The 27,420-nt window shown below is 39.4% G+C and overlaps 1 protein-coding gene across 2 annotated transcripts in view; it reads right to left on the minus strand.

Annotated features, from left to right (window-relative positions):
- Nucleotides 1–27,420, minus strand: part of wb (wing blister) — a 91,598-nt gene that overhangs the window by 34,470 nt on the left and 29,708 nt on the right. For both annotated transcript variants that reach the window (XM_002057483.4, XM_015169790.3), the window contains exons 3-5: nt 24,471–25,319; nt 22,904–23,943; nt 21,329–22,125 (exon numbers count right to left, since the gene is read on the minus strand). In XM_002057483.4, the coding sequence (XP_002057519.1) occupies nt 21,329–22,125; nt 22,904–23,943; nt 24,471–25,319 (2,686 nt within the window). The remainder of the gene's footprint in view (nt 1–21,328; nt 22,126–22,903; nt 23,944–24,470; nt 25,320–27,420) is intronic.

Consider the following 27,420-nt stretch of genomic DNA (forward strand, 5'->3'; position numbering starts at 1 on the left):
GGCGTGTCACGATCGCGCGAATATTAAGAAAAAAATAATAAAAGATCCAAAGATAATGATCTGTAGTGGATCAGCAAGCTGCAGCGAGCGATCATCAAATCAATTTTCTTTCTTTGCATTGCAAATTTTTGTTATCAACATTGGAGGATCGCTCGGTCCGGTTCCGTAAAACGAAAGACGAACGATCGATCGATCGATGAAGTCGCACGGTGCACAAATCAACATAATTGCCAGCCCCCCACGCGTCGCTGCTTGCAACATGCAACCTGCAACTGGACCGGAGCGCCAGTCACGTTGCGAACGGCGGCGGCGCGTGCGTCGAAAATCAAGTGCAAAAATAGATCAATCAAGCAATCAATCGAATCGAATCGCTTCAATCGCCGTGGCAAATGAAAAGGATTTTTTGTTTTGTTTTTGCTGTCTCTTCGTACGTGCCGCGTCGCGTCGCGTTGCCGTGTGAAATATAAAAACCAACTAACATTTAACGTAACCGCCTGCCGGGCAGGGGGAGGGGGCTATTGCTGGAGTTCAATGGAAATTGCAATTGGCCAGAATCAACAAATTCAACATTTCCAATGCTGATATGATTTTATTATTATTATTTTTTTTCTGTGTGTTTTTGCCATTTCCGCAGAATTGCATACGGAGAAAAGATGATTTGCTGTGTGTCTTCTTTTGCCGTTTATTTTTGCATTCTGCATAAACAAATTTTCACACACACACACGGTACACACGGACGATACACATTCGCACACACACGCTCAGGTGCCGACACGTAACCCCAGAGAGCGCAACACGAGTCTCGATTTGGGGGAAGCCGAACGATTTTCATGTAACCAAACGCGCGCGTCGTCTCGTTGCAACTGATCGCGATTTGTCCCAATCAGAAGACGTTGACCAAAAGCCGTGCTGTTCGTTTCGAACATGTTGCGGCCGTGTTGCTAGTGGGTTGCGTGTGCTCAGCTGATGTTGCCAAGTGGTTGGGCACATGTTGCCAGCGACAAGTGCGTCGGCGTCGGCTTTTTCGTGTTTTTTTTTTAAATTTTAAAAATAAGAAACAGCTTTTCTTGAATCTAAGTCTAGTTTAGTTATAAATATTTTGATGCCGTCTTAAAGTGTAAAATATTTTTAAAAATCATACGAATTTTTTTTTTTAATATAATACAATCAATATTAAGTAGGCCTTTTTCCTTATTGTGCTTATTCAGGTAGCTAAAATAATCTTTCGTAAAAAATCGATTGTCTAATTTACTGCAATATAAACAATATTTATTGTATAATTTTTATATATATTGGCTTGTTTTTGTTGGGCATGGTTAGTTTCAAAGTGTTGTTGATTTGTTTAAGCTCAGTTCACACTTATCTCTTGTTTTCGTAGAAACTGCCTAGTTAGCTTATCTGGGCAGTCGCCACCTGTTAGATTAAATATTTACATATGTTAGCGATGTAGTGTTAATTATCTACAGTTCCGCTTTCCTAATGGAAAATATTAAGGATCGAGAACGGGCATTTTGTGCTAACATTTCAGGTTGTTCTTTCGTAAGAATTTGACGAAATTTTAGCAAATTTCTTACCTATTCCTTAGATTAATTTGTTTAAAATCCTGGAGTTTCGCCTGCCAAAAGGAAACTTTTTGTATATTAGATCTGAGATATTTCAATTATAATTATAGCTTTTCATCTGAAATCTCTGCTGAAAATGTTTCAAAACTGACTAGCTATCGTCTAATTAGCCACAATTTGCATTTATTTTTTTGTAGCTCCCGAATAAGCAAACTAATCAACATTAAGCTGCAGACTTAATGCCCGAGCTTATCTTTTCCACATGCACTTGAGTATACTTATGTATATCTGCCCCACTGATGTATTATCCATTGCTGCTGCCACTTAAATATTTTTTTTTTTATCACAACAACATCAACGCATCTGCTGTGATGCAATGAAAAATAAAAATAGGATAGAAACTCGGCACAAGGAAAACATCTTACAAATTTTCCATAAGCAGCAGCAGCAACAACAACAACAATGTGAGCTACAAATAGCTTTGAGTGCTGCATATGGGCACCGCACCTTGCTACCAGCAGAAGCCGCAGCAGGCCAATCCGTGCCAGACATGGCCAACAGCCCAGACAGACGGGCAGTGAGAGCCGTCTGGGACTAGGCCTTGCCGCAGCCTGGTCTCAGCCCGGCGACAACACTGGCATTCCATGTCACAAACGCAGTTATTTATGCGCTTCAGACCAACCGACTGCCGGCAGTTCTATGACATTGTCACATGAACATGTCGCGTTAACCTTTCGCGCCAAAAGCGACAACAGCAACAAAAAAAAATATAGAAAAACAGAAACAACATCAGCAGGAGATCTTATAAATAAATATAGAAAAAATATAGAAAACAAATCCTAAACCAAAAACTTATTATTCCGCACTATGGAAAAACTGTCAATATTTTAATTGCCAAGCCTGAAAATGCAGCCGGTTCGTGCCTGCAGCTCCACCTGCTTCACCTCCTTTGGCTATACCATGTTGTTTGTCGCCATCAACGTCCACTGCGTGTGTCCGCATTCTGCGGGAAAATCATTTTTTGTATACCCTGCATGAAAAACATGGCGTTAAAGAGGGTATAATGCAGTTGTGGAACTGTATGCAACAGGCGAATGAGGACCTCTTTGAGCACATTAATTACATTCATTGTTGAATAATAATATATCTTGCATGTTAAAAATAATAAATCCTTCTGTTCTCTACCAAAATTGATAGATGTCCTTATGCTAACCATTTCTTAAAAACGTCCTGCAGAGATTGCAAACGTTAGATATACAAACTTTACAAACAAAAAATACAATTTGAATGTCTTTAATTATCCTTGATGGAATTAAACGAAATTAAACCTCCCTACGAGCAAAATCAATAAATATCTTAATTTTATACATTGCTTGAGCCAATCAATTTTTAAGATTTTTAAAGACAACAGAATAAGCTTAGCATGTAAATTCTCGTAACTTATATAAAGAATATCTAGAATATATTTCCTTTTTATTTTTGAATTCTTCCCTTGCATCTCCCAAAGCTCTTGGAGGACGTTTTCTTACAGCGATCTAACGATCTGCGGGCTGTAGGGTATTTATTGATCGGGCACTCTCGACTAGAATACGCTTACTTGTTTCTTCTTAGTTTTCTGCTACTTTTTCCAATAAAGTAAATGCTTCGCAATGCGTGTGTCGCATTTTGATGCAAGTGTTTCGATTGGTTTTTCGTTAGCTTTAACTAGTTTGTTTTTTTTTTTGGTAAGCTTTTCTCTTCTTTCTTGTCTTTTTCGGCAGCAGCTAAGTGAGCGATAAAAATGTCAAAAGCAACAAAATGCTCTCGAAATTATGGGCCATAATCGACGGGCCACGCATAACAAAGTTTTCTTTTTCCATTGAATTGCGTCGAGACAACAGAAAACTTAATTAGGGGGGCTCTATAGAAATTACGTATGCAAAATGAGACGCAACAAGAAGGAGGGGCGAGCGGGCAGACCCCACGCACAAAAGCGTAACTGCACTGGGGCAGGCTGGGCGGAGACCCAATCAAGATCTGATCTGGCATTGGATCTGGATCTGGGTCTGGGTCTATGTCTGACTCTGGTCTACATAGCTCCACGCGCTGAGTGCAGTCAAAAATAGCAGACAACAAAAACTTTTGTTAAGTCTTATCCAATTCAAACAATTAAAGACATGAGTAAAGTCTATAAATACGACACGACGGAGGGATAAAAGCTGGCCGTCTTGTAGGCATTATAAGGTCGCATTCTTACGCAAAACAAGGTTAAGTGTTGGTTATTGAAGCACAATTCATCGTAAAATATAAAGTATTTCTTAAAGAGATATATTCGATAGAGCACAACGCATAAATTAGCTCATAGGCTTTATATTATAGCTATGCAAGCTACCTTTTCAACATGATGGAAAGTTGATCCATGAAAATATTAAAATGGTTGTTTTCAACAATTTAAGTAAGCTTAGTAAGTTTAGCTCAAAAATATTTGCAAATTTCTAATTTTTAACTTGACAAAAAAAAAACCCAAAAATAAAATAAAAAAAAAAGACATGAAATTAGTTTCAACAGTTTTTTGCAAGATTTTGAAATAATATGCATTAAATTGTTCGCTTTAAATTTCAAATGCACTTATTTGTTTTAATCATGCCTTATGCATTAATTTATTGCTTTAATTTTGTTTTAAATAATATTTTATTGTTGTTTTAAGCTTTGCTCATTGAGCCAAATAAAATAACATAATATTCATATTGGAATCAATTCAAAGAATAATGTAAGCTTTATTTGATACAGCAAAGCTATCGATATCGATGTTCCATTATTAAATTTTTGCTTACTGTCTGTGATCTCACTGAGATGAAGATAGCGAATAGTTTGTTTATTATCGTTTTTTATTATATCTAAAAAACATAATCAATATCCGTCAGGTCATCGATAGTTTTGGAACGCAACTATTAATGCCTTTATATATATGTATTTTCTATTTATTAGTCGAATGCGATTGTAAGAATATTTTTATAAAAAGACTTAACGGTATTTAGTGTTTGCTTGAAAGTAACATCTTACAGAAATAACCTTTTGCCTCCTTTTCGCTCTAGCTAGTATTTTTAAGCTTCTCAGTCAAGAATTGTAAATCCTATTTAGTTAACTTTGCGTCACTTTAAAGCCATCTTTCGCTGCCCTCTTCCTTTATTTCCTTCTCTTTCTTTCTCTCTCTGACTGCTAGTCCGAAAGAAGCCTCACCTGCCATCAACTGCAACGTTCGTTGTCAAAGTCAAGCCCACGAAATACCAACAGCAACACACACACACACACTCAGAAACCGAAATCTTTTAAACCTCTAACTGGAAACTAACAATAAGTAAATGCAAAGATTTAAATCAGCTACAGATTTGTTGCGGCCACAAAAAAAGAAGAGAAAAAAAAAGAAGAAACAAGACGTAGCTGAAGGAGAGACATATGGAGTATATAAAGCTGAGGAAAAACTTTGTCTTGAAACAGGAAATCCTACACACAGATTTTCAGTGCTGTGCAGCAAATTATCAAAACGCCAACATCTTTTTGACAAACTGCGAATAGGTTCCTGTACCAGAACCCTCTCCTCTAGTCCACCATTCGAGTGTAGCGAACAAGCCGCAGCTGTCTCTGGTGGTCCGCGCATTTCTCAGTGAAGAGCGCACGAGTCGCCATTTTATACCCTATACCGATTGGAAGAGGGAATAATGGGTACCTTATCTACATAGTAGGCTGAAGGCTTAGGCAAAGACATTTATATAGTCGATCACTACCAAAAAGTATCCCCCAGTATCTCCCTCAGGTAACCCAAAAATTCTTAAAGCTACAATGCTGATTTTTGGTACGTGAACACACATGAAAGCCGTCTTAACGTTTACAAAATTGTATTAAGATCTGATTGTAAACACAGAAGTTATTAGAGAGCGTCATTTTTATATGAAATGTAGGATTAAGAGAACTAGCTCGTGCATGTCTATCGGGTATGTACGGCTTCTGCTAGCTGACTGCAGGGTATCTGCACGTGTGGTATTCTCGTCTACTCTTACATGTCTTTTTTCTTCGTTTACTTCTCTGATTTGTTGCGATCGCAATCGGGCCTTGGCTTCATATATGAGAGAACGTTTCGGGTTTTGGGTCTGGGCATTATTTACGGAACGTCGCCCATTACATGGCTCGTTGCGAGAGATCGGTGCGACGATTGACGTGTCTTACTGTAATTTTTCATGCAATGATCTCTTCTTATGGCATCTGCGTCTCTTCTCGTCGCGTCTCATTCAACGCATCGTTGACCTATTGAACCATAATAAATGCGACTGCGCAAAGCCTCGTCGCACATGTGCCGAAAGGATCTGGCAGCGGGCCAAAAGAGACAGCGATTGGGTCCACTACCAAGCTAGCAGTCACGTTTTGCTCGTTTCCCCCCCCTTCCTGCCATTTTGGCCACTTAGAACCTGTTCTTGCCGCTACTTTTCTCGCATGAATCATTATTTGTTCTGCAAAAGCTTAAGCTAGTGGCGGGGGCAAATCGGGTAGGACTCTTTGGGACAGCTGCAAGTTTGGCCAGTTGGTTACCCTCTGGGCGCAGTCGCCTCTGTCTCGTTTGCGATCATTTGTGATTGATACTATTTATTGGTTGTTTGGATCCGAGCCTGGCCACGATGCTGCAGCAGCGTAAACGTTTTACGCATGATTCGTAGGGTTGTCAAGTTGCTTGAAAATGTAAGCTGAGAGCTTGAATGAAGGCGGCGACTGGATAGAGATTGTAGATTAAGTGCAGTGCGTGAATTCTGCGAATTTTATTAATACTTTGGTATACAAAAATGAGCAGGCAGAAGACAGGTAATGCTTCAAATTGAAGATTTATTTTATAAGAAACTTCGTTAGTTGAGTTTTAAAGAGTTTTGAGCACACAGGAATGAAGAAAGGTAAAGCTAAGTGTTGATTCAAGAACTGAAAGTTTGAAAAGGGAACTGAATTGATTGTTAGCTCTGAGAAACGAGGCATATGAATATTCTGTCCGTATTTTAAGATCTTTGCACTAATATATGTTTTAATATAGCCTTAAGGATATAAGTATCAAAGATTAAAGAATTCCTGAAAGCTTTTTTGTGCTTACTTAATAAATTAATTATCATATTATTTCCTTCCCCAAGGGAACAAATCAATATAAACGAGCAAGTCGTAGCAGTTAATAAAGCTTACGAGACTATAAAATCAATTTGTATTTTAGCTTTAATTCAAACTTATATAAAATAAGAAAATGACAGCTACTGTTTTAATTTATTTTATTTGTTCACCGGAGTCGTTTTGGAATCTGTCACGAATAAAGGAACTTAAATACAATGTTACCTGAGAAGCCTTTGGATTTGTTTCTGAACTTCCTATAGAGTCTTTCATCGTACTCCTTTTATTTTTAGATAGCCTTCTAGCACTCGGCAACCCTTTAGAAGGAGCTTACCCCTGCTCATGCTAGTCGCCCCATTCAGTCTCACCCAGGCGCTTTTAGTGTCTATTGATGAAAGAATTTCACCAGCGGCTGTCTTTGCCACTTTTTTCAATTTCTAAATTTCAGGCAGTCTCCCAGTTGGGCAGCTGCTTGGCTGGGGCCTCGGGTTCATGGGCATTATTATAGATTAAACTCGTGGTGGAGTCTGCTTTTTTTTTTTTAGTGTGTTTATCTATATGCATGTATGCGGCATGTTGCCGCGTTTTCGCGTATCCGGCGCGGGCTGCCAGGCTGCAGGAAAAGCGTGCGAAAAAGTGGGCGTCCTCGGGTTAGCGCAATCTTCGACCTTTTGATCTGTTTTCTAACCGTCGACTGCCAGCGGCAGCAGAGGCAGCGACTGCGACTGCGACTGAAAGTGTTGGCAACATTTTTGCTGTCGTAGCTGCAACATTTGCAGCAGTTGCAACTTCCTTTGCGTGCCAAGTGCAAATGCATTACATTTTAACGTTACCTTTAATGTTGCTCCCTCCCCCCATCCACCTCAAGTTGCCCCTGCCGCCCAATCTCCCAGTCACCCAGTCTACCCGTTGCTGTCGTCTTGATTTTAATTGATTTTTTTCGGCTTGTTGTTGCATTTTTGTTGCACTCGTCGGCAAAGCTTTTGTGCTTGTGTCTGATATGAGAACATGTTGCTGTTGTTGTTGTTGTTGTTGCCATGGGCGAAAGTTGGTCAGGCAGCAGTTGGGCCGAGTGAAAGGGGAGCTGGAGGGAGCGGGTAACCACTAGGAAACGTGCTGCCTAATGGATTTTTGGCTTAAGTTGCATTCGGGTTAATCAAATAATTTTTAAGATAATCAGGATCAACGATATTTTGAACATAAATAATAATACATAATCGATTTTCGATTTTCGGAAATTAGATAATAAACACCCTGCCAAATACAAATTATTAGATTGAGCTGTGAATATAGCATTATTGATGAATTATGAAAACTTTCTTGTGGTCAATTTCATAATAAGTATCCCGTCTAAAAAAGTGCAGTTTTCTTAAATTCCATTATGTGAAGTATTATAACAATATAATTGAATAATTTCCTCAGTCAACAGTTTTCCTTCTCGCATACTTTATTGCACCAGTTGGGCTTATTCACTTACACAAACATTGATCAAACTAAATGCTAGAAAGCATGCTCTCTAATTTATACCAATCAATTATTCACATGGCAAAACAAACATAAAAAAAACAAAGTCAGGCAACATCTTCAGCTGGAATTGGCAAGAAGTGGCAACTCCATTAAAGACAAACTGGGGAAAAGTCGCATTTGAAATTGACTCCCGCCTTTTGGCAGGCACAAATTTATGGCGTCTGTCATCAATTGAAATTAGCAATTTTGTTTAATTGCAATTTACTTTTATTGAGCCAACAACAATTTCCGCTAGCCGCCACCACGAGTTGCTGTCTCAAAATGCATGGCCTGATGATCATCGCTGTAGTCGCCAGTCGGAGGAGTTGTTAATTGCACTTGTGATTTACGTTGTCGAGTGTCAATACACGCAATCCCAAACGAAGATCGTGGGCTGAAGCTGCGGCTGGGGGCTGGGGCTGGGTTTCAGCTAAAGCGAATGCACTTTGATTAAATGCATCTCTCTGGTTTGGTTTGCGTGATGAAAGATGAGCTCTTGTGAGTTGGGTGTATCAAAGAACTGTAGATTGATGTAGCAGGCGGCGTTGACGGACCATTAGAAAGTGCATCAGGTAACGCCCACAAGTGTGTATGGCCATGCACCATGGCCCTGGGTTTTGCTATCTAAATGCATTTGACATGTTTTGCGGTCCCATTCTGAGGCATAAAACTAATGGCACCGCAAACTACATACATTTAACTTAACAAAACAAGTAAGAGAATTCTATTTGAAAATGCTTGACTGGTAGATGCCCTGTAGCCAGCACTCAAAACATTCCGAACACTAAACTTTAGACATAAACTCTGCTTCTATTTGTTTAGAAGCCACACGAATGTACCCATTTTTTTAGACCACTTTCAATGGGTACAGGGTATAGAAACCATCATCGGAGTCAACTACTTGAGATTTTTACGATTTTTTAATGTTGAAAGCTTCTCATAACCGTAAAAAATGCAACAGTCAAAGCCGCCTCTCAAAACTGTGAACTGGGCTGGCAACAAGCTAGGGACGCAGTCGCAGACGATGAGTCAAATGTTTTATGGGACAGGCACATACATGCACACCCGCAGAACTCTAATAAAGCGGCTAATTATAACGGTTAGCGTAATTTTGCATGCCGCTGCATTAGTATTAGTGAGCTTTCGAAAGCTCTGCAGTAAAAGAAGCCAAAGCTGCGTCTGGCTATATGTGCATGATTTGCGTTCGTGTGAAAGCAACAGAAAACTGTCACCTCGGCTGACATAAATTGCTTTATATGAGTTATATGCACAGAGACCACACAGCTCTTAGAGAATATGACAGCTGGCCAACAGATATATGTGTGTATATATGCATATATATATGTACATATATAAAAGGTTGTTTGTGACTGCGTCTCTTTGAAGTTGCAACAATGTGACCAACAACTGCTGCCCCGCCCTCCTACTCTGCAAACATATGAAAAATGTTGGCAACTTTATCAAGAGCACAATTTAAATGTCAAGTTGATGACGTTACGTGTCTGTTGGCCCGGAGGCCGGAGGATGTTGGCGTTGTCGCAGCCGCAGTCGCAGTTGCAGTCACAGTTGCCATGGACCACAGTCAAGACAGATGACTCTAGCAGCTGGCAAAACGCAAGCCACGAAACGGAAGTGCAGCAGTCTAAACAAATTCATACCGCAGCTGAACAGTGCATGGGAAGTGCTAATCGGGCGCAGCACGAAACACGTCCAAAGGCGTTGATGAAGATGAAGTCACACTCCAGGGGGAGATGCAAATGCTCCAGACTTAAGAAAAAAAGAAAAATATTAGACTAGTTGCTATGCAAATTATCATCTACATTAGAAACAGGAGGGAATATAAATAAAATTTGGTTGTGGAACTTAAGTGGCCATTGCGCGACAGGATAAATATTATTCAGTTATGAATAAACTGCTCAGAGAAGCAAGAGCAGCAGCCTTGCTATTTTTAATTTTATTATAATTGTATTTATTTGCTTTGGAATTGTAATTTTTTGGAATGTATGGAATAGAGAAAACAATTCTTAAGAAAGACAAATATGAATTTATATATATAGCTTAAGAACTTTCAAAGGATACAATTTTTGATCCCTCAAATTACAAATTATTATTGATTAATCGAAATGCCAAATGACCAAATTCATTCAAAATAATTATACAAATATTGTCCAGAAACCCCGTTTAAAAGAGGTCGCATAAAAGCTTTCCAAAATGCTATTAGTATTCTTTTTATTATTTTTGCGAATCTATTAAAAACATATTTTTAAGAAATTCGATCAAGGTAATGTGTAGTCAATGTATGTCTCTCTTCCTTTATGCTTATATTAAAAGTGATTTATATTTATTGACCATAAGATTAATTTTAATAGGTAAATCACGAATAATAGAGGTATAAATTCAACCACATAGCATGGCGGCTTAACGGCGTTCCTGGGTAATAAAGTTTCGGGTAATTAAGGTTCAACAGGTTCAATATTTCTGATCGATATCAACGTATAAATAGGTCTGTCTGTTTCAATTTTAACTTAGTAGAGAATGAATTATCTGGCTAAAATATAAATCAACTGCACAAGTATCTTTCAGAGCAAAAAAGTTTTTTTTTAAACTTTTTAGTTCTGCATAAAAGTCTTCACAATGCTCCTGGCATATAAATAAAATATTTAGAAAATCAGGCTACTATATTATATAGCTGCTAAAGCATCGATCGGTTAAAAACAAGCTACATTGTAATTCCTAATCCAAACCCTACTGATCTCTCTCTCTCTCTCTCTCTCTCTGTCTCTTCTATGCTCAATTTGTATAGCACAATCTTCTGTAGTTATGAATGATTTGGGTGATTCATCAAAGGCAGCAGCAGCGCACAATGAAATCATGTGTGAATTAACGCGAATAGGGGGCATTGCTCGTTAGTCTAACTATATAACATGATTTGCCCAGTTGCTGCTGTTGTTGACCGGCATGCAAAAGGGCCCGACCGAGCGATTCCCGAGAGTAACAAGATCATTAAAGTGCCGCATTGGCTGCATAACCCAAATCCAGCCAGTCGGAGCCACAGTAGCCACTGTGCTGTGCTGTAACCATAAATAAGGCTGGAATCTCTGTCGTCTCTGGAGTCAGTAAAAATTATGACTGAAGCGCAAGCTTGAGGGAAAAACATTAGCAGGTTGGGCACTGTCAGTGGACCGGCGGGCGGTTCGAAGCTGAGGGGGGCAGAAGAACGTTGAGGGGCAGCCAAAAAGCGAACCACGTTGTCGTTGAACGGTTTGGTTTATCTTTTTGTTGTGCACCGCCTCGGGAGGTTAGTCACACATGCGCGGTGATAATTCAACACGGCAGCAACGGCAACATTAAATGGTAGCAGCAGCAGCAGCAGCAGCAGCAGCAGTTGCTGGAGAGCAGCAGCAGCAGCAGCAACATGTTGCCGATGTCTTGTTAGTTGGCCCCGGTAACAGTTGTTGTTACGGCGGCGGCGGCGGCGGCGGCGTCGCGAAATCGTGACAAAGTGTTGCCATTGTTAGGCGCAAATGAAGAAAATGCCATTGTGGAAAATCTCTGAGCGCGAAAAACAATTGCCTAGCTTGTTGCTGTTGTTGCTGGTTGCTTGCTACGCTTGTTGCATGTTGCTGCCGTGAAAACGTTTGGCGCACGTTTTGTAATCAATCAATGTGCTGCTGCCGCGACTGCTGCTGCTGCTGCTGTTGCTCGAAAAGCGAAGCGAAAATTGTTTTGGCCGGTATGTTTTTAGGCAAAACAAAAGCCTAACGAGTTGCCATTTCAACGAGCAGCACATGTGACTGAAGAGTAGGCGAGGAAACGAGGTAATAGGAGAGAGGTATGGATGACAGATGGGCGCAATAGATGCGAGAAAGTTAAGAATTTGCTGTGAAGAAGCAGTTACAAAGAATAAAGTTACTGGGATCATATATACAATTGCTTGTTCTATGATAAATAAATACAATAATAATCAAAATATATAGTCAGATTTATTCTGGAGCGCGGTAAGAAACAAATTGCCTCACAGATTTGTTTATTAGTTATGTATATGTTTATATTGCTCATGAAGCGTTGGAAACAGGAATTAAATAGGCCATAGTACTCTTGAGAACTTTAGAGAATTTCGCTGTAATTTTTGATTATTTCAGTAGGCAATAATAATATTTTTGTAAAGATAGGTATATCTATTGTGCTTGGCACAATAAGGTAAGTAAGGAAGACTTGTCCGTTTCCTTTATGAATGAGAGCAATACTCCTTCTAAAAAGAGGTCTGATGTGAGCTGAGAAACAAACTATTTACCCAGATGTTTTCTTCTCTTTCGAGGAATAGCTGGACATTAAGAAAGAATTGTTTTTATTACATTCGCCAAGCATTATTACTTTCTTGACCGGCAGTCTTAGAGTACGCAATACCTACACAAATAAAGTTAAATTAATTTGATTTTAAATTAAAATATTAGAACTTGGTTATTCAGGGGTATTTTCCTAAAAAGCAATGTGATATAGCGAGTATATAGCTAAATATATGTATATTTATTATACTATGATTTGTGTGAACCAATCAAGGCGCAGTTGGGCATTCGGGTTTTAAGCAAACTCAACTTAATCAATATAATTTTCGTCTATACATATCTCATAGACAAGCTTTTTATCATTTTTCTCACCTAACAAAAGTCGCTGACTGGCTGAGAATAATTCTTAGAAATTTTTATACTCCACAGAAAAACTTTACGATCAGCTAAAAATCACAACTACCGCAACATCGGCCGATTTATTTTTGTGACGATCTACAAGTCACACCTGTTGCTCATTTTCCGTTCTATTTTGTTCCGAAAATGAAAACCAATACTCACATCTATTTATTTTCATAGAGCGCACATAAGAAACTTCATTTAGCAGACGATGAAAATATAGTGCTATCTTTTGCTGTCCGTAAAATTGTTTGATATTCATTCATAAAAGGCGGGTGGCAAGTGGAAAATGTAGAAAACTATATCATAAATAAAAAAACTGAATGGAAAATAGAAAATTGAAAACAGGCGGTCGGGCAAAAGCTCATGAATGAACTGCAATTCAATTTATGTTTATTTTCACGAGATTCTTTCCTAATTTTATGGCTAGCTAATTTTTATGAACCGCTAAAGCGCTACGGAAACGTGGAAAACCGAAATCTTAGAGCTCTCAGAGCGGCTGCTCCAACCCACAGTCGCTACAGTTGCCGACAGCCATTTGACCCTAATGAACTGACATGCCGCAGCGACATGCTCGTTGCCGCGGGGCATGCTGCGGCGCGGTGCGGCGCGGCGCTTGCGCATCCGCGGGGCGCCCACCGCTAAAGCCTCCGCCTGGCGCACTTGGTGCATGTTGCAACTGAGACCCCTACACACACACACACAAGCACACACACACTGTTTATTGACTGGAAATAATTTATTAATTACTTTGTGCTTTTTTATTTTTATTGCTTTTTGGTGTTTTTTTCTTTTTGTTTCGTATACCCTGTGCCCCTTGAAAATGGATGCGCTTGTTTATATAGACAAATCAATTTCCTAGACCATAAGACTTGAGGTATCATACGCTGAAGTATTTTATAATTGTTTTCGATAACTCTTTATCCTAAAGTCGATAACTATCGATTGGTTATTTGATTTTCTTTTAAAGCATATGTAGAAGAATTAGGAGCTTAGAAGGCAAGCATGCAGAGATATTGAATGTATTATTATTATTTAATACCTTTCTACAAGTTTTCCTACTTTGTATAATTATAAGAGTATAGTAAAGTATAATATATAACAATATAATATAATAACAAAGTACAGAATAGTATAGATGATATATTATAGTAGAGTTAAGACCTCGACTTTTGGTATTGAAATACAAATAAGCTAAAAATGCCCTATAAATTTCAGCACGATTGGGACTAAAAGCAGAAGATAATTAAAGCCGACTAAAGTTAGCAGCTTAAGGCGTCTGTGCCTGTTTGTATATATTTTCGTATTTTTTAAGATTTATCCAGAGTTAATTAATAGACACTTCAAGATATGCAGGGTATTTGCTAGTCATGCGCTATTGTTTCTTTCCTTCAAGTTTTATACAGTTTTTAATTAATTTCGTTTTCGAAAAAATCTTTTTTGATGATTAGTTTCGTTTTTTGGGTGGCATTTTGAGTTAAAGATTGTGTATTTTAATGTCTTTTCAAGTGTTTTGTAAGCGTCGTTTAGGCTGCCCGTTTAAAAATCATTTTTGTTAGAATATAATGATGCTTTATGCACTGATGCGTGTTTATGGGGTGTCAAGCAAGTGCAAATGAGGCGTACACTAATGTGACAAAGTTTCCTCTAAATTGGCCTTTAAAGAGATAATAGAACTTGAGTGCAATAGAAATGGTAATAAGAATTGAGAATGAGATTAAAAAGCATAAAATATATTTGGGAAACCAAATAGAAAATTGTGTAATTCATACTTTGGTACCGCTTTTTAGTTTAAACGAAAATTTTTCATAATTAGAAATAGAATTTAAATAATGGAGAGAGGGAGAGAGACTGATTGTGAACATAATTCAGCGAAAATTATTGGAACATGCTTCAGAACTTATAATATATAACATATATATGCGTATTTGTCTAAATTTACATAGATCCTGTACATTTATTGTTAAATGCATGTTCAAAGAAGGATTTTCTGACAACAATTACTCAAAAGTTTTTTATAACAGAAAAGAAAAATTTCTATGAAGGAACATTTTCATGTATCTGAAATTACAAATTTCCAACAATTAAAAAGTGCGGATTATTTCTAACTCAGCTCTTCATAAAACAAAATCGGAATAGAGAAAACTTTTGAAAAAGATTTTAATTTCTGTTATTTTTAAATTTCCAAACAACCTTTATTGAATTTCATGATTTGTATAATCAAACCTAAGTGTGTTTATTATCTCTGCTTGAGCTCATCGAAATCAAAAATTATATTGGCATAGGTCTGATGACCTCATCAGCTGATTTATTGCTGAGCTGCTTTGAACCCACGTAATCAACAACACGACTATTTTTTTATAAGTTCTTTGCCCAATTTGGATGAATGTGGCCATAAATCTCGGCGCTTTTGTGTATCATGTGCAACTGAAAGCGGACCCACGAAAGGCTGCATAGATACAACGATATGCACTCGAAATGCGCTGAGAGAACATTTGTAGCTGCAATTAAAATCACACCAGCCTCAAAAATTGAAGACGTGTTTTTTTGGGCCTTCGGATATTTGCCCGATAGAGAAACATGGCAACGTGGACAGCAGATTAAGATATGCTAGCAGGAGTACAAGAAGCGAATGCAGACGGGTCATAAATAAGTTAATGAAAATGCCAAAAGTCCAAGTGTTTGGTTTGCTTTATGTTGGCCACAGCTTGCCGGGCATTTGGGGTCCGCCAAATGACCAATAAATTTTAAACTTAAATTGTGAGCAAATTGTCGCTCGAACAATTACAAACGCTTGTAAGCCACATTCATTAGTGTCACCATGTGCTTTGCATGTCCTCGGGCTGTGAAACTCTCGTTTTAGCCATTTTTTTTTTCTATTTACTCGTTTGCCAGCTGGCAGCAAGCGATTTTTACAGTTAGACGCTTTATGTCACAAGTCGCTGGAGAATTATTTGAAATTTATTGCCACGTGAGGCTGAGGATGTGCTTGCTCCATTTCCAGTCATCATTCGAACCGAGATGCGTTGACAGGCCAACAACAACAGCAGCAACAACGACTTGTCGCAGTTTTTGTTGTTGTTGTTGTTGTTGCTCCATTTTGTCCATTTAGACGCTTCTTGATTACCTTGCTGTGACATTGCGACTCGGAGTCCGACTTGAAGTCCGCGTCCCAAGTCTCGCGTCAACGTATAAAGTTGCTTTTTGTATTTGCAATTTTCTGTCTTGTCTTTGGCAATTGTGAAAAAGATACTCGCTACACACACACTCATACGCTGTTAAGTAAAATGTTTTCGGCTCGTTTTTGTACCTGTTTACTATAATTTTGTAATTGTTTTGGCCCAGTTAACCGCTGAAGCATCTCAAATTGTTTGCACATGTGCAAAATATATAAATTTATCGTTGTCATAGATTCTAATGAAATGCACAACGTGCACAACATTTTTATAAAAAAATGTAGAAATTATAGAAAGTTGGCCCATAAAACTTCTATATTATTCCTGGCAATTAAATTTTTTTTTTTAGAGTATACTAGAAAGTTTATCAATATGCGGGCGAATCTTTGCTGCATGGTACATTGTACATGGTTCATGGAACATGGTTCATGGTTCATGGTACATGGTACATGGTACATGGTACATGGTACATGGTACATGGTACATGGTACATGGTACATGGTACATGGTACATGATACATGGTACATGGTTCATGGTATATGGTACATGGTACATGGTACATGGTTCATGGTTCATGGTTCATGGTTCATGGTACATGGTACATGGTACATGGTACATGGTACATGGTACATGGTACATGGTACATGGTACATGGTACATGGTACATGGTACATGGTACATGATACATGGTACACGGTACATGGTACATGGTACATGGTACATGATACATGGTACACGGTACATGGTACATGGTACATGGTACATGATACATGGTACATGATACATGATACATGGTGCATGGTGCATGGTACATGGTACATGGTACATGGTACATGGTATAGAAAGTTGGTCCATAAAACTTCTATATTATTCCTGGCAATTAAATTTTTTTTAAAGTATACTAGAAAGTTTATCAATATGCGACCGAATCTTTGCTGCATGGTACACTGAGATGCAATTATACTCGCTTGATTCGGCATTAATTTATTTATTGTCTATTTTACATTTAATTTGATATTCTAATTGCTCGCTTGTATATGATTCCCAATTATTTTACCGTGTCAAACTGGAAACATTCTCTCAAATTAAAGTTGTTTTTGTCCGCCAATTGGAACAAAAAAATCTCATGTAGTTGCACATATTTGCAAATAAGACAGAAACTGGGGCACTTAAGGAGCTCATTTGCATTAGCAATTTGGCAGTTGGTTTAGTCATTAGCGTGGACAACGACAACAACAAACAGTAGCACGTGCGTTTGTGGTCTCAAATTTATAACCCACGCATAAGACTTAAGAAAAAATATAGATGTATGTATATATAAAATCGCAGCCAAAGTCTTTGCTATCTAAGAAATTAAGCAGCAGCAAACGGCGCATACATTTAGCCGCTGGTCATATTTTGTAATCAGTTCCATTTGCCGCTCACCACAGACATGCCACAGCAGCGGCTGCCGCGGCAACCACGGCAAAGTCTCAGACAGCATGGAGCCAACGAGATGGTGTCCAGTTTTAGGCTCCGCGACAAACCACTTTGGCAATCCAAGTCAAGCGGCACATATTTTACTTGCCTCTTGTTGTTGTTGCTGTGGTTGACATTTTTATGGACATTGGTATGCCCAGCGACTGGGTAGACCCCAACGAAATTTACAAAAAAACAAAAAAAAAAAAACCGAAACCAAAATCGAAATGCGAAAATTGTCATTGCCTTCTATTTGACTTTGCTCCACCCCGTGCCGATTTACGTTTCGGCCAAAACTGATTAGTCAAACAATTTCAAATATTTGTGTTAAATACCTTAAAATTAATTGCAATTGTGCTCGCTTTTGAGGTTGCCTCAAAGGCAACCACAAAATGAAGTTATAACAAATTTCGTGTGCGTTGGCGGTGCCTTATAAAAGGCTTTCAATGAACCAAAAATGTATAAGGTCAAAAGAATCTGGCCAAGTGGAAAAGAGAGTGGGGGCAAAATATAATCCAACTGCCTGAGAGTAATTAATATAAACGAACGCACAGCAAAAGCAGTTTAGGAGCCTTAATTTAAAAAAAAGCTTCACAAGCTTATTCAATTAAAAGCTTCCAAAGCATATGAAAGCTTCTTAGATAACAAAAAATGGTTAATCTAGGAATATTAAAAGTAAGACATTTTAATTATATTAAGTTGAAAGTACATAAGCCAAATTAACGTACAAGCTTTATCGTAAGCTTTGAGCTACGCTTTCAGCTGCAATTAATATAGCTTTCTTTGAGATAAAATCAAATGTCAGTCAATGTGACACAATATTTTGTTTCTTCTGAGGTTATTGCAAATTTTCTACAAAAACCTATTTTTATTTGTATTATTCACTGCATTCTACGGCTTTTATCGATTACTAAAGTATATTTTATTGGGCCTCAGTTCTTAGCTCCCAAAGTCTAAAGGAATTTAAAACCAGCCTCTCAATCACTTTTCATTCCTAATCTAATATCTTGAGCTGCTGACTGGGCAGTTATTTTGCCAGCCACTTGGCGTGGGTGTTGGCTATGAAAGTCGTTTTGGGATTGCGGGCTACTGTGTGGCTACCGTTGTGTGTGGCAGTCCGAAGAGCAAGTCCAAGCCTTTTTTTATTGTCATTTGGCTCTGAGAGATAGTGAGATATATCGATAAGAGAAAGGGAGGGAAAGAGCGAGAGAGAGAGTCAAACAGGCTTTAGCCATTGACTTCTTGAGTGCACAGAAGTCACAAACTGGCAGATTAAAGTGTCAGATTTATGGCCAAAGAATGCGCAAACGGGTTGCCAGCCAGTGCCTGCCAAACTGTGCCATCAAACTAACACCACAAATTCGTTAATTAAGTATAATGGCCAGTTTTGACTGACTAAGCGGCTTGATGCTTCGACCCCAAAAGTCAGCAATTGTAGACATTGTTGAGCAACAATAACAACTGCTTGCAACATGTTGCAAGCGTCTGAAGTCTCTTCAATCAAGCTGAGTTTTCGACTCTGGACCCTAATGTGTTTTTAGCCGCGCACTTTTATTTATTTACTTATTCGTATTTTTAGATTTTTATTTTGGCCAAGTTATGCATTAAAAATTTGTACGTTTATGGCTTCATAACTTAAATTGCAGCAGGTCATAAATCATTTCAGTTGTTGTCATTCGGCTAAAAAATTGTTTCTTGACTGCAATTGTTTTGCATAAAATGCACCTTTTTAGTGGGCTTTGCATGGTCTAAAAATAAAATCCTTACGAAATCCAGATGTGGGCTGCCAACTTTTTTATTAGCCAGTGCAGGTGATCTGATTTACGTTATAAGATTATATAAAGCTCTAAAAATTTTATTAATAAAATGCCATTTCAGTTACAATGGAGAGCAGTTTGATATTTTACGGTAAGCTGCAGAAAGGAAATCGCAGCTTAAGAAAAAATTGTTTAGAATTTACTGTATGGGAATATTAGATGAAATCAGAGAGAGAAGCATTCTATTAAAGGGAGTCTTTTATACAATTAAGAGTCTGTTTAAAGTAATCAAATAGCTAAGAATTAACTTAACATTCTCTTTTTAATTTAAAGAATATATATATAAAGTTGATCAATATAATAAACTTTATATTTATGTTTATTAATTTACACTTCTATACAATTCAACAATAAGTAATATTTTGTATAAGCATCATTATCATTACCTACGCGCATTTAAATCTAATTTGATGTTCTATACACACACTCTACCCATATATCATATATTGCCCATTAAAACGCCCCATTGTAACTAGATATTGCTCATGGACTGTGAGGCAGTTCTCCTTGAAGTTCCAAGTCTTTTTGTACCATTTTTTAACACCAAACAGACAATAGGCAAAAATAAGTAGAAGAGAAAAAAAGCAGTTATAATACAAGCCGTACTCAAATAACAATTTATTGTTTTGTAACACGCCTGGGCAACAAACCCAAAGTGCAGTTAAAAGAAACCACTCGACTGGGTCTTCATCTATTCTTCGGCCGCCTTTGCTGCTGCTCTCTGCTGCTGACCGTGCTGCTGTTGTACTTGAAGAAGCACTCAAATTGCATTTAATTCAGTATTTTTTCCAGAGTCGCCTCCAAGCTTTATGTTTTTCAATTCGATTTACAGCTCAAGCCTGGTTTGCTTCACGGCTCAAACGAGGTTTTTCATAGCCCAGAATAATAAAAATACAATCCGTTTTGTTTTTCATAAGGTTCGAATAAAGTCTAGATGCTGTTCTATCAGAAAATTAGTTTAATGAAATTGAAATTAAAAGAAATTACTTGTATTTTTTTAAAAGACTTCGCACTCAGTTGGCTTATTTCGCTAACTTTGCTTCCGATTGCTGCGTAACTTTTGGTCAAGCTTCCATGTTGAAATGCAAAAATCTTTGGCTTCGCTTGACGTTAGTTCAGGTAGTTACTTTTGGCATTTTATTGCTGGCTACCCACTTTTTGTTTTAACTGGCAGTTAATTAGCTAATAAGTTATGGTTAGGCCGTGTAATTGATTTTCCAAAGAACTCGAAAGGTTTCTTGAACAGCTCTGAAGCGCGTTACAAAGCGAAAATAAAATTCAATTATGTACATGCTGCTGCACAGATCTAACGCATTTTTCTGTGCTTTCTGATGGACTGCCACGCCCCGTTACGCCCCAAATGAACATCTGTTTTTTATAGGTGCAACCACACAGTCATCTATCAGAGTGGGCAACAAATAGCTTATGGGAATATGGAATATTTCACATTATATGGAGTACTTTAAGATTTTCTTTGTTCTTAACCGCAAATTAGTTTTATTTGTATGTGTTGTGTGCTGCAGTATTTAAGAATGACTTCCAATGAAATTCCACTTATCTAAATTATGTGCTTTTTTTTTACTTTTACTTTGTTCTGTAATTGTGCAAAATATAATAGGTTCAGGCGCGTTTAAAGGTTCTGTAAAAACTTAAAGCATTTTGATATAAAAGGAACGTATGAGTCAAGTAAATTTTGCTAAAATTCCCTTTCTGAACTTCAAATCCTGATTACATTATCATAACTAGGTTTTAAAATTCTAATGCGTAGCAGGCTAGTTAATACCCTATTCTAGAGTTGAAGCTTTCTGAGCAAGGTTTTTGCTCTACATTTATTTAGGAAAAATATACCCACACTCGAAAAAAAGGATTAAAGTTAAATGTAATTAGTTTTTTAATTAAATAATATTCCGCATTTTTCTTTTTGAGAAACGTGGTTTTTGTGCAGTGTATTGTTTGATGAAATATTCTTTAAAATGTTGTGTAGGTAAATAAGTGAAATGGTACTCACCCTCACAGGCCATAGCATCGAGCTCATCGTCATTCTCGCTTATCAATTCCCAGTCGGCATCGTTCTCGGCCTGGCGCAGTGCAGCCAAATCTTCCAGCTGTTCGGCGTTAACATTCATGCCAAAATAACCATCCTGACACTCTGAACACTTGACGCCCATGACGCCCAATTTGCATTCGCATTGCCCGGTGCTGGCATTGCAGTTGTCCAGCACAGCGGCGCCCAGTGCATCACAATTGCAGGGCAGGCACTGCAGCTCGATATGGGCATAGCCGATGTCGCATTCATTGCACTTTTGTCCGGCAAATCTGGGCCGACACAGGCACTGGCCATCGGCGCTGTCGCAGAGGCCGCTCTCTGAGCCATCGGCATAGCAGTTGCAGGGCTCACAGCCCACAGCCGGATCACCCCAGTAGCCCAGTTTGCAGCGTTCACAGCGCCAGCCCTCCGTATTGCCATAGCAGGTGATGCAGGCGCCGGTGGTGACATTGCATGGACCACCCTCGCAATCGCAGCGCTGACAACTGCTGCCCAATTCTAGAGGATTGCCGTAGTATCCATCGTCGCACACCTGACAATGGTCGCCCGTATAGCCCTCTGGGCATTGGGTGCATATGTATTCCGCATGCTCGATCAGCTCGAACTGCGGATTCAGATCCATATAGTTGTAGCTCTTTAGCTGGCAGCTGGGCGAGAAATTGTTGGACTCCTCCAGCAGTGGGCAGGCGCAGCGTTTGCAGTCGTGGGGCGTGCCCTGGAGTGGATTGCCATAAAAACCAAGCTGGCAACGCTCGCAGCTGGAGAAGGTAGAAAATAAAAATGCTGCATAAGGTGTGTGTCTTGGTTAATATGAGTTATGGTGGGCTGTGGTGTGTTTTTGCTGCAAATGCACTACGTAGATATTGGTGTGTGTACAGGCATAAAAGTTTTGTGTCTATGGTAGGTGAATTGGGTAAACAAACTAAAATTGTGTGCCCTGCTCTGCGTGTGTGGATGGTATTTGAGTTGGTTTATTGATAAGAGGTGAGCAGAAGCTGCATGCAAGCGCTATATTTTTCATGGGATAAAATAAAATATGTGAAATTACGCTTACTTTCTTTATGACTAGATTGGGTTTGGATTACTTCTAACCCCAACTGTACAATTTAAACACCATTTAACACGCCATAGTGTACGGTACGTGTATAGGCTAAATGTACATTGTATATGTGGATGGTCGGTGAATTGGATTGGATTTAATTGATTTAATACTGTAAGGCTTACTATGTGTAATTTAGTTGAAAACTAATTCATTTGTTTATTTTTGAGAATGAATTGTGTATATAAATGGTAGGTGAATCAGGTGAAACTTGGCATTCGTTCACATTATTGCCCTTTTATTATCTAAACATAGTCTCTATGCTGTGTGGATGATATTTGTATTGGCTAAATTCTAAGATTCAAAATCCCTTTCGATGGTGTTTGTATTGGCTGAATTTAAAGAAATTGCGCTCGCTTTTGACCATTCTCTTAAGTGTGTTTGCATTAAATGAGGCAGCTCTATGCCTTAGGCCCCCTTCTCCACCCCTCACTTACCGCTCTCCATATGTATTGTGCATGCAATCGCCACAGTTGCCGCTCTGCAGATCACAAGAGTTCGAGTGTCCATTGCACGGGCAAGGTATGCATTTGCCGAGCAGCTGATGATCCGTAGAGTTTTCATAAATACGTTTATAGCCAAAGGCGCAGCCCTCGCAGGACAAACCCGTATAGCCAGCTGGGCAAATGCACTGCTCCACCTGCGTTGTGGCCTTGCCGCCCAGCTCAACACCGCCCGAATAAATAATGGCATGTTCCAGCGAAGTCTCCACCTGATCTGTGTGGTAGGCGGCACGTATGAGCAGCGCATCCAGTGAGACGAGCACGGAGAGAAACTGTGATCTGGTCACCACCTCGCCATGATAGTCGCCACCCTCGGTGCGTCTCAGTCTAGTCTTGATATCCTTCACCGCCGGCGGCACATGATACCAGCCCTGCTCCGTCAATGTAACATTCAGCGCCAGATCCAGGCTATCGTAGGACTCATCCGCATAGGCTATTTTCAGGCCATTCTTGCCGCATAGAATAACATTTGGACCTGTGGTGGGTTTGCCTGAAGTATCGCCGCGCATTACCACCCACGACAGCTGCAGCTGTAGCCGGGCGCCGTAGCTGGTCAATCGATTGCCCAGATAGCCCAACGGCGCCTGCCAGTAAATCGCCTCCACCTCGTCCAGCTCGTTACCAAAGATCAGACGCTTATGTTCCGCGTCCATGGCCACAGGGATGGCCTGTGCCCGCTGTATGTCCGTTAACCGCCAATCGTTCAGCGTCTCAAAGGCCAACGTTTGCAGCTTGGCGCTGTGACAAGTGTCCGACACGTGCGAGCACCAACAGCGACTACAGCCCTCCGGATTCTGCTCAGTCAAGTCGAAGTAGCCCGTAGCGCACTCCGCGCAAGTCTCGCCCTCCACATGAGCCTTGCACTGGCAACTACCAGCGCAGGCGCTGCCTGCTACAGTACCTCGCAAATCGCATTCGCAGCGCCGACAATCGTCGCCATAGTGATTCGGGGCGCACTCCTCGCAGTGGGCACCCTGCAAGTAAACAAATTTGTTTCGTTTTATCGATTCATTTCTCCAAAAAGTAAAGAGTCGATAAGTGGATAGGCTTTTGAAAAATATCGATACCGATATATCCATATTCGAAATATCAACTTCCCAAAAAGAAAACATTCTATATTTTAAGAGGATCTTTAAATATCGAAGAACTGTCAATTTATTTTCTTTAGAAAAATCGATAAATGTAATCGATAAAATCTCAAACTCTAGCTTTTCGATTGTTGTTCTAATATATCGAATAATTCAAATCATTCGATATATTTTTAAATAGTTCCTAAAAACCACATTTCAAAAGATTCTTTAAATATGAATATATTTACACCTGCATAAAAATCGATAAATATCGATTTTGTTATAAGCACTTTAAATGTTACGCGAAAAACTAGACGCTAAACAATTTAAGCTATTTACCAATTATGGACTAATCAGAAACGACGCACATTAGAATATACAAAAATCGATAGGTATTGAAAAAATCGAATAGTCGATTAAAATTCTCTTACCTGGAAGCCCTCCAGACAATGACAGGCGCCACCCACAGGCGCACAGCTGCCTGTCGATCGCTGCGGATTGCATGCGCAGGGCAGACAGGGTTCACTGGGCGCCGCATCAAAGGGTCTATAGAAACCGCCGACACAAAATTCACACTCATTGCCCGCCGTATTGTTGGCACAATTTTGACAAATGCCACGCTCCAGAAACGAATCGTAGCTGCAGCTGTGCGCATGACCATTACACTGGCAAATCTCACAATCTCCGCCGGGCGTCCAGGCACGATCCTGGAACAGTGGACAGCACTCCTCGCACTGCATGCCGCACGCATTGTGCTGGCAGACGCACTGCAGCATGGAACTGCCTGGCACATCCTGGGTGCGATTCGCATGACCGTGACAGTCCAGGCGGGCGCTGACACGCAACTGCTTGAGGCTGTAGAAACTGCGCTTCTCCAGCGACTGCGAGTCGAGCACCCAATCGACGCTATTGTCCAGATTCGCTGTGGAGTGCATCCCCTGCAATCGTATGCGCATAAAACGCGCCCTGATAAACTGCATCAGCTCCGGTGTCTGCTCCTGTGCGCCAGGTCGATTCTTCAACAGGGACACGTGCAGCTCCCCATTCTCCAGCGGCAGCGGCTTTGAGTACTGCGTCGAGCATATGACTTCGGTGTCGTTTTTGAATATATATTTGCCATTCCGGCCGGACAGATTGTAGCGTCGCTTACAGTCCGCATCACTTAAGCCAAAGTATTGCCAGGGCTCGTACTTAATGCCATCGATTGATTTTTCCAAAATCCAGGAAGCGGGACGCGGTGAGTTCGCCGATTTGAGCATGACGAAAAAGATTTGATAGGTCTGAAAAGCAGGAGAAGAAAGAAATAAATATAAAAATATTATCTATATTAATTATAATATTAATTATTAATAATAACATTATTATAAGCAATAATATAAAACAATGTGGGAAAGGGTTGTTCTTCTGGTTCACTTAAGTAGATTGTCAGGTGGAAAGATATAAAATTGTATACAATTTTCAAGTTCTGCGAAAAGTTCCTTAAACATAATGCCCACTCCTCCATTGTCAGTTAAACATAGCCTGATTTAGCAATTATTTTTACATATTCTTGCCATTTTTACTTGGTAATAGGTCTGTATACAGTAATACAGTTTTTTTTCCTAACTAAAGAAACTAATGAGAAGTCAGCATTTAAGCAGATCGAATGAATATTCGTCGCATGTCTTCCATGGTCACTTTAAAGAAAGGAGAATAGTTTTCAATGTCTTATCCTACTTTATTGAACAAGGATCCCTGTATAGTTTCAGCTAATGCATATTTCTAATGGCACGTAGCAAACCTTGTATTTAATGCCAAATTGTCACTTTATTAATAAACAATTTATATATCAATTTTCAAACTAACGTCCATCCCTATTAAAAGCGTAATCAATGAGCTGTCTGTAAATAAGGCTAAGGCATTGTCGCTTGAGTAAATAATCGTGTTGTCCTCCATTGTCACTTTATTAGTAGCTTTCCTTGTGTAATTTTACAAGCGAAGGTCCTTCATATGCCGCCTCCAACTGCCCCCATATTATCGACCTCCATGGTCACTTTATAACTTAATTAGCAAGTAATTTTGTAACTAACACAGCCGCTCGCTCGTTTTTCACTTTATATGTTTTAGCTCACTTATTTATTTACATTTATGGCCAAAAGTCTGTTTGGGAGCTTAACAAACCACAATATTACAGTTAACAGTTTTAGATTCACTGGCTGCGCTATAAATTAGCCGCACGGCGAACAACGTTGTTGCTTCTGTCACTTTGGGGCAAGGCGCTGATGTTTCCATTTAGTTGTGTACATCTTTGTAGCTGCAACTGCAACAACAACAGCAAAGCTTATAGATTTGTAGCAGCCGCCTGTTGCCGCTGGCTGGGTGCAAAAAATAAAAACTTTAACCCAACGCCACCATCGTGTCATAAATTTTGCAAGCTGTCAACAAACAAAAAACAAAAAAAAAAGAAAAAGAAGGCGACTCCCAAACGCCAGCAACACGCCCGGCGGCAGCAGCAACCGACACGAGATATTTATATGTTTTTATATATATTTTTTCTTGACTATTTGGAAAATTGTTTGGCCAAAATGCCAAAAATGTCGCGTGTTGCGGGTCTATCGATTGCCAAAGATCGGAAAAAAATACAAATAAATGGAAAAACTAAAACCAATAAAAGGCGTGTGTGTGTGTGTGTGTGTGTGTGTGTGTGCAAGGTGTGGCCTTTTGACCAGCTCTGAGCCTGGGTAATTGATTATAAAACGTGGCTAAGCCGGCTGGCGCCATCCAGCGACATTTTCCAGCAACAGCAGCCCCAAAAAAAGAAAAACCCGCTCATAAGCCATGGCCAAAATGTCAGTCGCATTGCGATAACACAACGCGACAGGCGACATTCAACAACGAGTCTATCAAATTTCCACGGCACTTGTTGCAACAACACATTTTCGCCGCTAGTTTTTCCCGATTCGCAGACGCTGATAAAACGCACGCAGTGCTGGCCACTGGCGGAAAAGCCACTGGTTAAAAAAGGCCAAAGCCAAGCACTGCGCATGCGTGCGTCTGCCAGCGGCAACATCAATTTGCTTTGCCTGGTTTTGATTACAGCCAACAACTATTGAGCGTGCACGACTCGAAAATACCCTGGACTTTGCTTTTGGACTTATCTTGGATTTTTGCGATTATCTTATGGCCTTTATATCTATCTCCTTTTGTTATGGAGAAGTGGAATTATTGTGATACTAAACGAGAATCTAGTCATTAGACTAGCTTGAGAATCCTTGCTATGAATACGATTTTTACTGATTTGAGAAGAAATGGCTTAAAATTTTGATAAAAGCTGATTTAATTGATTTACTTAAGCTATACAAAAAATATATATATATTTCTAACAACAAACCCTTCATGTTT

The sequence above is a fragment of the Drosophila virilis genome, chromosome 4 (assembly GCF_030788295.1).
Source record: "Drosophila virilis strain 15010-1051.87 chromosome 4, Dvir_AGI_RSII-ME, whole genome shotgun sequence".
Lineage (NCBI taxonomy): Eukaryota > Metazoa > Arthropoda > Insecta > Diptera > Drosophilidae > Drosophila > Drosophila virilis.